Here is a 13,944-nt window from a genome sequence, read left to right as displayed (position 1 = left end):
GAGGTACATCCTCACCTGTCCATCCCAAATAATGGACGCCTGTCCACTTCCCCCACCGAGCGTACGACGCCTGTACCTGAATCAAGCCGCGTCGCTCAAGTTGTTCCGACCCCAACTCGCGTCATCTCTTTCCGTTCCGTCTCGTCTCACTGCCCAATTGACACCACCGCCCACACACACACGCGCTCTGAATCTCCCTCCCTCTCATTTCTCGTACTCTCAGACACCTACACACATCCGTACCCGCACCACCACTACCACCTGTTGACGCCTGTCCGTTGCCTACCTTGCTCTGGCGAGCCCACGCCTTCCTTAGGTGCTTACCTACCCGACCTGGTCCAACCTCGCTACCTTATCTACCTACTTACCTCATCCATCAGTCACACCATACCACACCGCACACGCTCTCGCAATTCTGCCTTACCTGACCTCAGGTATCTCATCTAAACAGCAACGCGCGCCCGCGTCACATTACTTCGCATCGTATCGCATCACGACACCGCAGCACCACCACCAGTAACCAGCAGTAACGCATCACGTTGCAGCACCGCATATCTTGAGCTGCCAGCCAATTCATCGTCGTCGTTCAACCCTTCTCTCACGGATCGCCCGAGTCAACAATCGCCATGGGTAAGTCTTCGTCAGGTCTCTATTGTTGTTGTCGCTGTCTTCGTCGTCGTCGTTGTTTTCAACGTTGTCTCTTGTCTACATCACAGCTCTTGTCGTTTCGTCTATTCACTCTCAATGGACTCTCCCCCCCTTCCCCCCCAGCCCTCCTCGCGCCCGGCTTGTTCCTTGTTCTGCTCCAGAAGTTGCCTTAGCTCTGCTTTCGCATTTCCTCTCGACGGCAGTGTTGCCTTCCCGCACCTCCGCCGTACCCTATCTCCCATCGCCTTGCTTACCCTCCTGCCTCACATTGGCTGTAAATGCTTGCCAGTCCCTCTTCCCATCTGTTATCATCTGTCTGTTCTTTCCTCACCATATGCCTCTTCACCAAATAATGAACCTGCGCACCCCTCCCCGCCTCGACTATGCTCACACAGCTGAAGCCTCTTTTGTGCTTCAAGGTCCTGAGCATCCCAACCCTTCTCCAGCACCCCCTCTGGGACGATGACGCGCCGTTGCCTCTCACTTGGCCACATCAACGCGAAGCAATCATCTTCCGAAGGAATGGCGTCGCTCTGATGAGCTCTTCTCCGGCTCCTTCGGTCAGCATCTCCCAGGCGGTTTCCCTGTCTCATCACCACTTCGCCCCTGTCTGTCCTCTCTTCCCTCCTGCCGCCGTACTGGTCAAATACGGCGACATCCAGCCTTACATACATGTACATGCATACACACATGGCTACCTTGTGTACATAGGTAGCCTGGTTGGGATACATGCGGACATCCCTCCTTCCGCCCAACCATCCGACCCCCATTCTCACGCCCCATCTATCCAACCACTCGCTCATTCACATACAATTGCTCATTGACCCATCCATTCAATGGCATACGCACACACATATATATACACATATACATGTACAATGGGCAGATAAATCACCCTGCCCGGCTCATGGCTTCCTCGCGTTGCTCGCACATGCTGGACAACCCCCCCGTTTCTCATCCACCCCCTCCCTTCCTCTCCCCCTCGTGCTTTCCCACCCCTCCTCTACAGAGTACCGCACCTACCTTACCTTGGGTACAGTACCTTAGCTGCATGTCCTTCCGCTCCTTCTCCACCAACTGGCCTCGTACCCCTCGTTCCTCTCTTAGGTTGTACTGCCCACCCTTCAGCTATCCAAATATCACTGCTGGTACCCTCCTCCTCCTTCCTTCGCCTCCATCTCCTTGTTCAATTCTTTCCGTCTTCTCTTGCTTTCTTCCCGCAGACATTACCATCAACTCCTCTCCTTCCAACCTTCCGACTAACTTGACCCCGTTATAGCTGATTCCGGCGACACCTATCGACCTGTAAGTGTAAGATCACCCTAATTTCTTTTGTCACTGAAGCTCGAAGCAACCCCCATCGCTGTCGCTACCCTCCCACGTCTTTCCCCGAATCCCGTTCTCTACCGCCCGCAATTGCACTTGCGCCGGTTGCCCGCGCCTTCGCAGTTCTGCGCCCTTTCCTCAAGAGGTCTGCCCTGCTGTACCCAAGGTGGCAGAATCACTGGATGCCTTCATTGTTGCTTTGCCTCTTTTGCTCGTTTTCTACGACAACATAGTGGGCCGTCTCCCATCTCTTTCTGCCATCGACTGGGAAGGAGGTGGCGGCACCTTAGCCTTAACTCGTCGGCTGTCCAGGTCGCACCTTCTTCATACGCAACGCCGCTCGGGTCTTTTCCTCTCGAAATCTGCCTTCCCTCGCCACCGCTTATATGCTTCCCTTGACAAGTCGCATATCTTCCATCTGTTCCTCTGCGACGTCGTCAAGTGGCAAACCCACGTCCAAGAGGGTCAAAAGCGATCTGCTTCTCCAAGCCCCCCCATGCTTCAACGGACAATGGCGCTGTTCCTTACTGACTTGCGACAGCGGGAGAGATCTCGGTCCCCTCGACGTGGACGTTCGCGCAGTCCCAACCGTGCTTCAAGACGCCGTTCATTTTCTCCTCGGAGCCGATCCCGTAGTAGAGACGAATACCGTGGACGGAGAGATCGATCCCCCATGACTGGAACCGGAGCTCCATCTGGAGGATCTAGCACCGGGTTCGGAGGAGCACCGCCGCACCGATCGTACGAGGAGCGCGCAGCCGCCCGCGAGCAAATGATGAGCAATATTAGGGAGACGTCTCAGCAGGATCGCCGCGTCTACGTCGGCAACCTATCCTACGATGTGAAGTGGCATCATCTCAAGGACTTCATGCGACAGGGTAAGAACGCACTCTCGTCCTTGGTGGCATGTAGGGTTACAGAGGCTAACCAATCTTTTTTTCGTTTCAGCCGGAGAAGTTCTCTTCGCCGACGTGTTACTACTTCCAAATGGAATGTCGAAGGTGGGCTTCTACACGTAGTCTATGGCTGGTTTTTCTTTTGTGGACTCTTCCCTCTGGCTATTGATGGAATCGTTGGATTGACGGGTTGGGACGTGTGTCCATGGGTCTATGTAGGGATGCGGGTAAGTCTTCGATCTATCTCTAATCTGCATGTTTCCCAATACTGACAGGAACTTTCTAGAATTGTGGAATATGCGACGCGGGACCAAGCCCAGAACGCTGTGGCAACCCTCAGCAACCAGAACCTGATGGGTCGACTCGTCTACGTCCGAGAAGTATGTCCCAAATAACCGGCATTTGCAAGGCGTCCACCCCCTGACCATGTTCTAGGACCGCGAAGCTGAACCTCGTTTCATCGGTGCCACAGCCAACCGTGGCGGTTTTGGCGGTGGCGGCGGCGGCGGCATGAACCCTGGTGGTTTTCCCGGCGGCGGCGGTGGTGGGGGCTACAACCCGGGGAATGGCAGCCGTCAGATATACGTGGCCAACGTTTGTTATCCCCGCGTCCATGAGACAGTTTAACTGCTGGCCTGTATTGACTTGTCGATTCATTAGCTTCCTTACACCGTGGGCTGGCAAGACCTCAAGGACCTGTTCAGACAGGCTGGTAAGTTGAACTCCGCTCCGCCAAATCTCATCGCTGGCAATAAAACCCTCACTCTCTTGGATAATACTTGACGACTCACATGGACTATTTAGCTCGAAACGGGGTCGTGATTCGCGCCGATGTTCACCTAGGACCTGACGGCCGCCCAAAGGGATCTGGAATCGTCGTTTTCGAAAACCCCGAAGATGCTCGCAACGCCATCCAGCAGTTCAATGGCTACGACTGGCAGGGCCGCTTGTTGGAGGTTCGTGAAGACAGATTCGCCGGTGCTGGAGGCCCTATGGGTTTCGGAGGCCGAGGGGGCTTTGGTGGTGGCATGCGAGGCGGCTTTGGCGGCGGTTACGGCCGCGGTGGCTTCGGCGCTGGCCGTGGTGGCTTCGGCGCTGGCGGCTATGGTCGCGGGGGCTTTGGCGGTGGCCCCGGTGTTGTTGGTCCCGGAGGTCCCGGAGGTCCCGGCGGCTTCGACGCTGGCAACGCGCCTTCGGTCCCCCCTAACCCCTTCACTGACTATGCCACCGCTGGAACCGACCGGAGCGAGACTATCTACGTGCGAAACGTAAGCTGATCTACTTGCTAGGGTTTTGCCCCATGCTAACCATTTGCAGCTTCCCTGGTCTACTAGCAACGAGGATCTTGTTGAACTCTTCACAACTATCGGGAAGGTCGAGCAGGCAGAGATTCAGTATGAACCGAGTGGCAGATCGCGTGGGACCGGCGTGGTTCGCTTCGACTCTGCAGAAACCGCCGAAACTGCGATTGCCAAGTTCCAAGGTTACCAGTACGGCGGCCGACCCTTGGGTCTGAGCTTTGTCAGATACCTGAACGCTGCCGGCGGCGGTGACAGCATGGAGACGGATGCCCACGCGGGTCTGACACAAGATCAGATCATGTGATAGCAAACTTGGCTGGACGAATCACATGGTTACTCCTGGCAGTTGTTACTCTCGACGGACACTGCGAAGGTCGGCTTAACAGCTGACTCGACCGAACGTCCAACTTCCTCTACGGCGGATCGACATTAAACAGCCGGCAAATGTTTCTTGTGCTCGATTCACACAGCAGTCTACATTTCTTTTTCCTTGCAATTGTCTTTCACTTTCATAACGGCAAAGTGAGTGTCGTCTTCGACTTGCGTTTCGGGTTTCCAAGGCAGGACGGACTGGGTCACGATTGGTCGCAACACACAAAATTCGTCGACTAACATCAGGACGACTTTTATCATGTATTGTTGTTATCAGTTAGGATGGCCTATTCGGCCCTGGTAGTCCCGGTAGTACAGTCATTGCGGGCGAGCACTCCTGGTACAGCCTTCGTCTCGGGGCTCGACGTGGACCTCTACACAAAAGTTATTCTTTGATAAGGACGTGCATCTTCGTTTGTTTGCAAGGCCAGGTGGGAGGGGGGTTGGTTCAAACCCTCTCTCCCTGTATATGTATTTCACGGGCGGGAGGAAGCACTTGGCCTTTGCGTTTAATAGTGCTTGCTTGGTATCATGAGTTGTGCTGGACCACGGCGCCGCAGTGATCGTCGGAGGTCTTAGCTGAGGACGATGTTTCGACACTGAAGCGGCATGTCCGGGTAGCAAAAAATAGTAGTAAGCTAGCGTGCCGGTATAACATAGTCCAACGCGCATCACTCATCATAATTGCGTTTGTGCTGGGCGGCACAGGTGCGCAGTACTTACACTTACAACTGACGGTTTGATGCAAAGAGTGGAATATACACAGCCCATCTCTTGCAGTGTAACATTGGTGAGTGAGCGCGGTCCGCCTTATCCTATGGACAACGCGGATGATGACACCAAATGCCCTATGACGGACAGTCTTGGTCTTTACGCCAATTGTCTTGGTCGGTGATGTTTGTCACGGTAACTGTGTCGCCTATTGAAATGCATCCTTTGGCCAGGCCATGACACGACCTGGTTTCTATCACAGCCGTGATCGGACTCTCAGTTGTAATACAACCCAGTCCACATGAGTCACGACTGGCTCAATGCCATCGCAAAGTCTGTCCGTACACCAAGTATATGATCTAGGGCAAGCTAGCTTTGGTTTTGATTTTGACAACCTACAGAGCTCATTTTTACGCTAGGGTATCAGTCAAGGCCGGTCTCTTTCTTGTTCGTACCCATTCCCTGGTTGTTCTATTTTGGATGTGCGAACTTCATTTTTACAGGTGTCCGGGGTGCGGGACGAGGTGGCAGAAGCATAAGAAGCTGGCAAGCTGCGAGCGCAGTGATCCAGCTTCCAAGTGCCCAGACAGTTTATGCATGTACGTCGGCAACCCTAAAAAGCCTAGGCGGGGTGAGTGCGCTGCATGTACGCATGTCAGAGATGCTCTCGAGGGATTTGGGAACAATAACGCACACTGCTAATAAGGCCTTTCGATATGTTCATTGCGTTATCTCAGCAACGGACCAACCCGCAGAAATGAACGACTGACACTAACAGATCTATCATGAAAGGGAGGCAGGGACGCTATCGTGTGGGTGCATAGCCCTATCTACCAAGTTTGCATTTGTCATCTGCAACCTCCGACCGATAGGCGCCATTCATCGTGAGATGTGATGATACACCACTACTGCAAGAACACCCGCTGCAAGATCGAAGATGCAGCTATAACCGTATATGCCTTGATCATTGTGAGCCCTGTTCGTTCAAAATCCACCACATCTTCAGGTACCATAGGCTACAGAAGCAGTACATTGAGAGGGTAGCCACAATCCGGCGTCGTCATGGGCTGGCTCAATGTAATGAAAGGCCAAGGATGGGTTACGCCCAGAGTCAAGTGTCAGGACGCAGTGGGTGCAACAATAGCCACTCCCTTCTTTTTCCTAGCCTTGGCCTTCTTCTTGCTCCGGTCTCTTGGCTTTAGCGCTCCCATACCCGCCTTGCAAGTGTCTGCGTACCGAGTGTAGAAGGCCTCCAGAGCATCAGGCTTAACTATTGTTGACAATTTGATCTTGGTGTCCCTGTGTCGTTTTGACTTGCCATTGGTCGCGCGTACGATGATAGGCAATGGTTTCGCGGGATGGAGATCGGGAAAAGGGTCGTCGGCTGTTGGGGAGGGTACGCCTTGCTCGTAAGATACTGCACGGAAGCGTCAATTTTTCAGTGGCATGAAGGCGCGGGTGGTCGCGACGGTCTTACATCGCTTTTGGACGAGGAATATTGAGCCATGGCCATCCCCTTTGCGCTGCTCGAAGAGGTCTGCCAATTTGACAAAGAACTATAGAGCGTGAGTTAGCAAGTCAGCGGAGGAGATGGCGAAAAGAGGGGAGCTGGGATGCACATTCTGACCTCTTCGTGGCTAATGTGGCCTGGCATGGTTGAGGGGGCTGCTGAAGTCACTCCTGTGCCGGCTGCCTGCTGTCGTAAGAAGTTGAGCAATTTCCTATTCGACTTGCCGTCACAACAGGGCCTCCGAACAATGAGGTCGGGGTGCGAATGATTGTGAGTGGCAGCACGTGGGTTGGTGGCACCAACAAGATGTGAGCCAGGCCCTTTCGGATCGGAGGCTAGCCCCGCAACGAGACAGACTTCGATTTAGGTAGGTACCTTAGGTACCTCCCTGGTGCTCTTCCTCGGAGGAGAACTATGAAGCCAAGGTCCACCTAGTCCCATGTCTCCACTGAAAAGTTTCCTGTAATGCGGAAACTGACCATTTTATGTCTCCCGGGAGACTTTGATCCCATCACACTTTCCCTATTAACAGCCGCACGCTCCATCAGACTGCAAATCCTCCAGCGACCTTTCATTCATCGTCGTAGCGCCTGTCAACAACGCCTTGCACCGTCAAAACCTCGCCATTTTGAATACTCCTGTCCCGATTTGCGAACGTAGCCACCACTATGCCCCCGAAACCGCTTGGCTTACCCCCCCAGCTCCTCAAAGAGATTGGCGCACCAGAACAAACTGGCGCATCCCGATCCAACGGACGATGGAAGAGTCAGGAGCAGAATAGAAAAGACCGGCGGAGAGCTGAGAGACAGTCGAGAAAGCAGCGACAAACAACAGCACGGAGGGACTTATCCAAACAAACCCATCGGCACGTTGGAAAATATGAGAAGGAGGACGTCGACGAACACCTACTTGACGCTGTAGAAAAACCGCCAAGGCAGCAAGAACTTCGCCAACCCGCGCCAAAGAAACGCAAACGAGAAGACCTCGGCGAGGCCGACGACAGTGACGAATTCGAGCAATTCTCGGCGGCAAAGCAACCATCCCGTCGCGTCCGGGAGAAGTTGGCTAAGGACGATGCTGAGATTGAGCAACTAGAGCGCAAGCTGGGGTTGAAGAAGGGACGCAAGTCGCTGCCCAAGTCTTTCAAGGATGACGGGCTGGGCGATCTACTAGTTGATCTCGACGACGCTAGTGACACGAACGAGGGCGGCCGCAAATTGAGGAGGGAGGCCGAGGAGTGGCTCGCGCAAAAACGATCTAAGGCAACTGGCACACTTCCGAAAGTCGGATATGCATCCGAAAGCGATGATGCAGATGAGGATGATGGGGTGTTCAGCAACGAAGGCGATGTCACCGGCGATGAAGACGAAGAGGAGGAAGAGGAGGAGGAGGAGGACGACGACGACGACGACGACAAATGGGACGCTCCAGACGACCAAACTTCTTTCGCAGGCTTCGAATCGGAAGTGGAGGAGACGGTGCAAGATACGAAGCGCGTTAGGGAGAACCCCTACTTACCCCCCGTTGCAGCTGGCACACAGCTTCCAAAATACATTCCCCCTTCGTTGCGGGCGAGATCTGGCGGCGATGCAGACGTAGAGGCCCAAATTCGCAGAAAACTGCAAGGCCCTGTCAACAGAGTGGCCGAAGCCAACCTGACGTCCATTGTTGGAGAAATCGAAAAGATTTACCAGGATCATCCCAGGGGTCACACCAACAATATTTTGACCGGACTCCTGATGGCCCAGATCTGCGACCCTACGAGCAAGCCTGACACACTAATGGTCCTTTCTGCCGGCTTCGTTGCTGCTCTTTACAAGGTTATTGGTGTCGATTTTGCGGCACATTTCCTCACCACAGCCGTAGAGCGGTTCCAGGTGGAGAAGAGGAAAGCGGATGCGGCGGCGGCCGAGCAACGCCTACCGACCAAGGAAACGTCAAATTTGCTCACGGTGCTGGCAGAGATGTACATCTTCCGTGTCATCGGCAGCAAACTCATGTTCGACTTTGTGCGGCTCCTTCTCAGCAATCTGTCGGAACTAAACGCTGAGCTCCTCCTCCGGATTGTGCGCGTGGCGGGCCCCCAGCTGCGCAAGGACGACCCGTTGGCGCTGAAGGATATCGTTAGCCTTATTCGTCCGGCCGTGGCCAAGATTGGGGAAAGCAACCTGACGATTCGAACAAAGTTCATGATCGAAACCATAAGCGACCTCAAGAACAACAAGATCAAGGCCGGTGCACAGGATTTAGTCATTCTCGGCGAGCACGTAACACGTATGAGGAAGGTGTTGGGGTCCCTTGACACACTCAAGCTCAAAGCCACGGAGCCTCTGCGGATTGGACTTGAAGACATTGAAAACGCAGACAAAACTGGCAAATGGTGGCTAGTCGGTGCCAGTTGGGCAGGTCAAGGTGCGCAAGAGGCGAAACAAGACGATGCCAAGGCTGTGACAGCGGTAGGGGCCGGATTTGGTGACGACGACGATGACGACGACGGCGGCGATGTGGTCATTGTGGACGCTGATGACCTAGCGACACCTGACTACGCCCAGCTTGCTCGAGAGCAGGGCATGAACACGGATGTGCGAAGGGCCATCTTCATCGCTCTAGTGGCCGCAGCAGACTATCAGGACGCGTATATGCGAATCCTCAAACTGCGGCTCAACAAGTACAACCGACGCGAGGTGCCTAATGTGTTGCTTCAATGCTCGGGAGCACAACAGCACTACAATCCCTACTACACGCTGGTGGCAAGGAAGTTCTGCAGCGACTCCAGGATTAAGCACGCATTTCAGGACACCCTGTGGACGCTTTTCCGCAGGCTCGGCGAGCCCTTGTTTGGGGAGGAGCCCGAGGAAGAGGACGAAGAGGCAGCAGATAACCGGCGTCTTATCAACACTGCCAAGATGGTGGGAAGTCTAGTTGCCGATGGTTCTATTGGCCTTGGAATTCTTAAGCCTCTGAATCTGGCATACGTGAAGGAGACGACGAGTCTGTTTGTCGAGGTGATGCTTATCTCGGCGCTTCAGGAGTGCATCCAAATCAAGAGTAAGAGTTTGGAACAGGCACTTGGCGTGCCTTTTGGCAGTGGGTTGGCCCCAGCTCTCGCTCGAAGCGTATGCTATTTTTTGCGTAAAAAAGTTCGAGTCACGGACCTGGTTGGAAGTAAGAAGAACACCAGGAGAGTGAAGGAGGCGTGCAAAGTTGCTGAGGGGCTTCTTGAGAGGCCAGGTAACGATGATGAGGTATGATTGTAGGGCAGCCTATTAGTGCGAGAAAGGGGGGGGGGAAATTGCGTTGATACAACTTGCTGGAGACATGAATGATGGCGTCCGAGTATCCCTTGGGTGAAAGAACAACGATGAGGAACCACGAAGACGCCGAACTGGATGCAGGTGTTGGCCCCAAGGAGCCGAACAATCCCGGGGGGTGGGGCAAATGACTGGTATTGCATTTGAAGATGGAATGCTCAGTGAAGTTCGATACTGCCGACGGTTAGATGTCCTGTCGATGGTCTAAACGCACAACGGCTAATGTCGCCTCAATACGGGAGATGACGGGGAAGGACCAGAACGTTGGGAGGCACTGTCAATTTACTCCACTAGAGAGGCGTGGTCATATCCAAGATTATGGGGCAAATCGATGTGCTCGCCACCGTGGCGCTTGCAGTGGGCGCCCATTGGCTGTAGCTCTGACCGTGCACAGTGTCACTGGTTGACAGCAAAGGCAATTCAAAATGCATGCGGGCTCAACAGTAGAGAGCAACTATCTCAGATGGGTAGTGGACTGGTCTGAGTTAAACGGAATTTGTTATACATGAACTCAACCCAATTCCAGTTGTATATGCTATCACGCCCTTCACAGTTCTAACAGAGGAGTGAGGGTATAGAGGGGCTTCGGGGCGGCAATTGAAAGGATAAGCAAAAGATGATCAAGTTGACGGTAACAATTAACAGATAATCTCAGGTCATCCAGCAGGCCACTGTGGGGGCACCGCGGTGGTGGCTAGTCCATTCACGCCCCGGTGTGCAGCGCCGCTACCCCTTCGAAAAATTCAAGCCCCCCAATGACCGAGAGCTCCAATTCGATCCGAAGCTTGCTCAACATTGACCCTCCAAACACCCAGTCGCCCATTCCAGGATTTATTCTTTACCTTCATTCCCTCCGCCCATCTCCCTTACCGACCGATCACCGCGTCATTCTACCGACATAAGCCACCATGCTCTCCAGTCGATTGATACCGCGCTCTGCTGCCAAATCGGCATTCAAAAGACAAACTTCGTGAGCTCAATGCATGTACCTGCGGCTTCGCCTTACCGAGCTAACCACCGTTGCACATGTAGGCTTCCTGTCGTTGTCGCCCCCACCCAGTTGTCGAGATGGAGTCGCGCCTACGCGTCGGCTTCTGAAGAGAAGGACCTTGTCGTCATTGGCGGTGGCGTCGCTGGTTACGTCGCTGCTATCAAGGCCGGACAAGAGGGTCTGAAGGTCACTTGCATCGAGAAGCGAGGCACTCTCGGCGGAACCTGCCTCAACGTCGGCTGCATTCCCTCCAAGGCCCTTCTCAACAACTCTCACCTCTACCATACCATCAAGCATGACACCAAGAACCGCGGTATCGATGTTTCCGATGTCAAGGTAAACTTGGAGCAGTTCATGAAGGCTAAAGACACCGCCGTTGGTGGCCTGACAAAGGGCGTCGAGTTCCTCTTCAAGAAGAACGGCGTCGAATACATCAAGGGCGCCGGTACCTTCGTCAACGAGAATGAAATCAAGGTGGCTCTCAATGACGGTGGCGAGACTTCGGTTAAGGGAAAGAACATTTTGATCGCTACCGGAAGCGAAGCCACGCCCTTTCCCGGTCTCGAGATAGACGAGAAGCGCGTTGTCACCAGCACCGGTGCTCTGTCACTCGATAAGATCCCGGAAAGCCTTGTTGTCATTGGTGGCGGTATCATTGGTCTGGAGATGGCATCAGTGTGGTCCCGTCTGGGAACTAAGGTAACCGTGGTCGAGTTTCTCGGCCAGATTGGCGGTCCTGGAATGGATGCCGAGATTGCCAAGAGCGCACAAAAGATCCTCAAGAAGCAAGGCATCAACTTCAAGACCGGCACCAAGGTTATCAGCGGCGACAAGACAGGGGACAAGGTCAAGCTGGATATTGACGCCGCCAAGGGCGGGAAGGCCGAGACCGTAAGTCCCAATACCTCGCCTAGCATATTTTTGATAATGTTGCTGACTAGTGACGTAGATTGATGCTGACGTGGTCTTGGTGGCCATTGGCCGCCGACCTTACACCGGTGGACTTGGCCTCGAGAACATTGATCTCGAGCTGGATGAGAGAGGTCGTGTTATTATTGACTCCGAATACCGCACCAAGATTCCCCACATCCGCTGCGTTGGCGACGTTACCTTCGGTCCCATGCTTGCACACAAGGCAGAGGAGGAGGCTGTTGCTGTGGTTGAGTACATCAAGAAGGGCCACGGTCACGTCAACTACGGCGTCATCCCCTCTGTCATGTACACCCACCCCGAGGTTGCCTGGGTCGGCCAGAGCGAGCAAGACCTGAAGTCGCAGAACATCCCTTACAGGGTTGGATCGTTCCCTTTCAGCGCTAACTCCCGCGCAAAGACTAACCTGGACACCGAGGGTTTGGTCAAGATGCTGGCGGATCCCGAGACAGACAGGATTCTCGGTGTCCACATTATTGGACCCAACGCTGGTGAGATGATCGCCGAAGCCACTCTTGCGCTCGAGTATGGCGCATCGAGCGAAGACATCGCCCGCACATGTCACGCCCACCCGACCCTGGCTGAGGCGTTCAAGGAGGCCGCAATGGCCACTTACTCGAAGCCTATCCACATGTAAGCGAGATATGATAGGGCATAGTCTAGCGCAAGACGGTTGGTTTGGCGTCCTCAGAGGAATGGACAAGCAATGCATGTACTTTGTATTCGTTTAGGCTAGCGTATAGACGCGTAGAGTTATAAATTGTAGTATAAGAGTATGTTATAAGTGCTAGCTTATTAAACTAGTAAAACTATCAGCTATATATAATATATAACGTACTTACATAGCAAGCAATGCATTATAGCAAGCAATATACATCCTCCTAATTCTACTCTCTTTATCTTAAGAACAACTTTTCTCTATATACAAATATATAATCCTCCTTAATTAAAAGTAAAATTATTCTTACACTTTAGGCTATTAAAAGAGACCTAAAAATAGTAAGAATAGAGTAGGTAGATAAGATAGGATATCTTAGATAGGGATAAGATAAGGTAGATAAGAGTAAGTTAAAGGTATAGGTAGAAAGTCTATATATTGCATGTATGTATAGTATCTAAGTTCTAAGGTAAAATAGAAGAGGGAAAACCCTTTATTTATACTCTTACCTAAGGGATAAAATCCTAAATTATTAATATATATTATTATAACGTAGTTTATAAGTAAGTAAGCTACACAAGTAAGTGAGCCACTTTTCTAGAATTTTGCACAACCTACCTTTCCTTTTATTTTTCTCTACCTACAACTATAGTACAACATTTAAATAAAAGCAATTTAGTCCTAGCGCTAAATGCGCTTAAATCCAACCTAAAATTAAGCATGCAAAAGGCTGCATCTTACTATAATATATCTTATACAACCCTCTAACAACAATACTATAGCTAACCTGCTAGATGCAATATCTAACTACCCTACTAGAATTTAACCTTATATAAAGAGGAGACTATTATACAATACATTATTAACCTAGATTTGCAAGCATTTTTGCTACACTTAAGTGCTGTTTAAGAAATAGCTAATTAACTGCTTTGCAACTATAGCGCGCAACGCATTAGAACAAACTAGGCCTTAAACTTTATATAACAACAACCTAAGCTTTAAACGCATTTTAATTAAAGAATTAACTATTAGAGAGTCCTCTACAAAGATCTAGATGCATATTGCGTATAGTTTTCCCTTATATAAAACATAATTGCAAAGCATAAGATAGATAATACTAATATCTATAACTTTAATAAGACTAGGTTTGCAATAGGTAAGATGTCCTCTAAAATAGTTATTACAGCCTCTAAATAATGTAGCAAGCTAAGAGGAGCACAATAAGGGAATTAGGAATAGGTTATAGTAATTTAAGGTATTAGGTTATGCAGCTATTCTATCCTGCTATAC

At 52.0% G+C, this 13,944-nt stretch overlaps 6 protein-coding genes across 6 annotated transcripts; 5 read left to right on the top strand and 1 right to left on the bottom strand.

Moving 5' to 3' along the window:
* The first annotated feature begins 3 nt into the window (after positions 1 to 3).
* On the top strand, positions 4 to 3,040 carry CDEST_03380 (Putative RNA recognition motif domain, nucleotide-binding alpha-beta plait domain superfamily). Its single transcript, XM_062919539.1, has 5 exons — positions 4 to 316; positions 381 to 630; positions 1,928 to 1,959; positions 2,516 to 2,852; positions 2,923 to 3,040. The coding sequence occupies exons 2-5, from the start codon at positions 627 to 629 to the stop codon at positions 2,991 to 2,993; spliced, it is 444 nt and encodes a 147-aa protein (XP_062775590.1). The 5' UTR covers positions 4 to 316; positions 381 to 626; the 3' UTR covers positions 2,994 to 3,040.
* A 1-nt stretch (position 3,041) lies between these two features.
* On the top strand, positions 3,042 to 5,284 carry CDEST_03379 (Putative RNA recognition motif domain, nucleotide-binding alpha-beta plait domain superfamily). Its single transcript, XM_062919538.1, has 6 exons — positions 3,042 to 3,101; positions 3,157 to 3,250; positions 3,306 to 3,464; positions 3,531 to 3,582; positions 3,675 to 4,138; positions 4,188 to 5,284. Exons 1-6 carry the CDS (start codon positions 3,076 to 3,078, stop codon positions 4,473 to 4,475), a joined length of 1,083 nt encoding a protein of 360 aa, XP_062775589.1. The 5' UTR covers positions 3,042 to 3,075; the 3' UTR covers positions 4,476 to 5,284.
* Positions 5,285 to 5,734: 450 nt separating this feature from the next.
* Positions 5,735 to 5,956, top strand: CDEST_03378 (uncharacterized protein; the record flags this gene model as incomplete). The annotated part of the gene is made up of 1 exon (XM_062919537.1): positions 5,735 to 5,956. One exon carries the CDS (start codon positions 5,735 to 5,737, stop codon positions 5,954 to 5,956), a length of 222 nt encoding a protein of 73 aa, XP_062775588.1.
* An 8-nt stretch (positions 5,957 to 5,964) lies between these two features.
* CDEST_03377 (Putative signal recognition particle, SRP14 subunit, signal recognition particle, SRP9/SRP14 subunit) lies at positions 5,965 to 7,059 on the bottom strand. The gene is made up of 3 exons (XM_062919536.1): positions 6,882 to 7,059; positions 6,732 to 6,810; positions 5,965 to 6,671 (listed from the first exon to the last, which is right to left on the bottom strand). The coding sequence occupies exons 1-3, from the start codon at positions 6,906 to 6,908 to the stop codon at positions 6,373 to 6,375; spliced, it is 405 nt and encodes a 134-aa protein (XP_062775587.1). The 5' UTR covers positions 6,909 to 7,059; the 3' UTR covers positions 5,965 to 6,372.
* Positions 7,060 to 7,264: 205 nt separating this feature from the next.
* CDEST_03376 (Putative MIF4G-like, type 3, initiation factor eIF-4 gamma, MA3) lies at positions 7,265 to 10,506 on the top strand. Its single transcript, XM_062919535.1, has one exon. The coding sequence runs from the start codon at positions 7,433 to 7,435 to the stop codon at positions 10,013 to 10,015; it is 2,583 nt and encodes an 860-aa protein (XP_062775586.1). The 5' UTR covers positions 7,265 to 7,432; the 3' UTR covers positions 10,016 to 10,506.
* Positions 10,507 to 10,859: 353 nt separating this feature from the next.
* Positions 10,860 to 12,773, top strand: CDEST_03375 (Putative pyridine nucleotide-disulfide oxidoreductase, class I, FAD/NAD(P)-binding protein). Its single transcript, XM_062919534.1, has 3 exons — positions 10,860 to 11,045; positions 11,108 to 11,957; positions 12,016 to 12,773. The coding sequence occupies exons 1-3, from the start codon at positions 10,984 to 10,986 to the stop codon at positions 12,631 to 12,633; spliced, it is 1,530 nt and encodes a 509-aa protein (XP_062775585.1). The 5' UTR covers positions 10,860 to 10,983; the 3' UTR covers positions 12,634 to 12,773.
* Positions 12,774 to 13,944: the final 1,171 nt, after the last annotated feature.

Source organism: Colletotrichum destructivum, chromosome 2 (assembly GCF_034447905.1).
Source record: "Colletotrichum destructivum chromosome 2, complete sequence".
In the NCBI taxonomy this organism is placed as follows: Eukaryota; Fungi; Ascomycota; class Sordariomycetes; order Glomerellales; family Glomerellaceae; genus Colletotrichum; species Colletotrichum destructivum.
The sequence above is the reverse complement of the archived record's forward strand: the minus strand, read 5'-3'. Positions and strand labels throughout refer to the sequence as shown.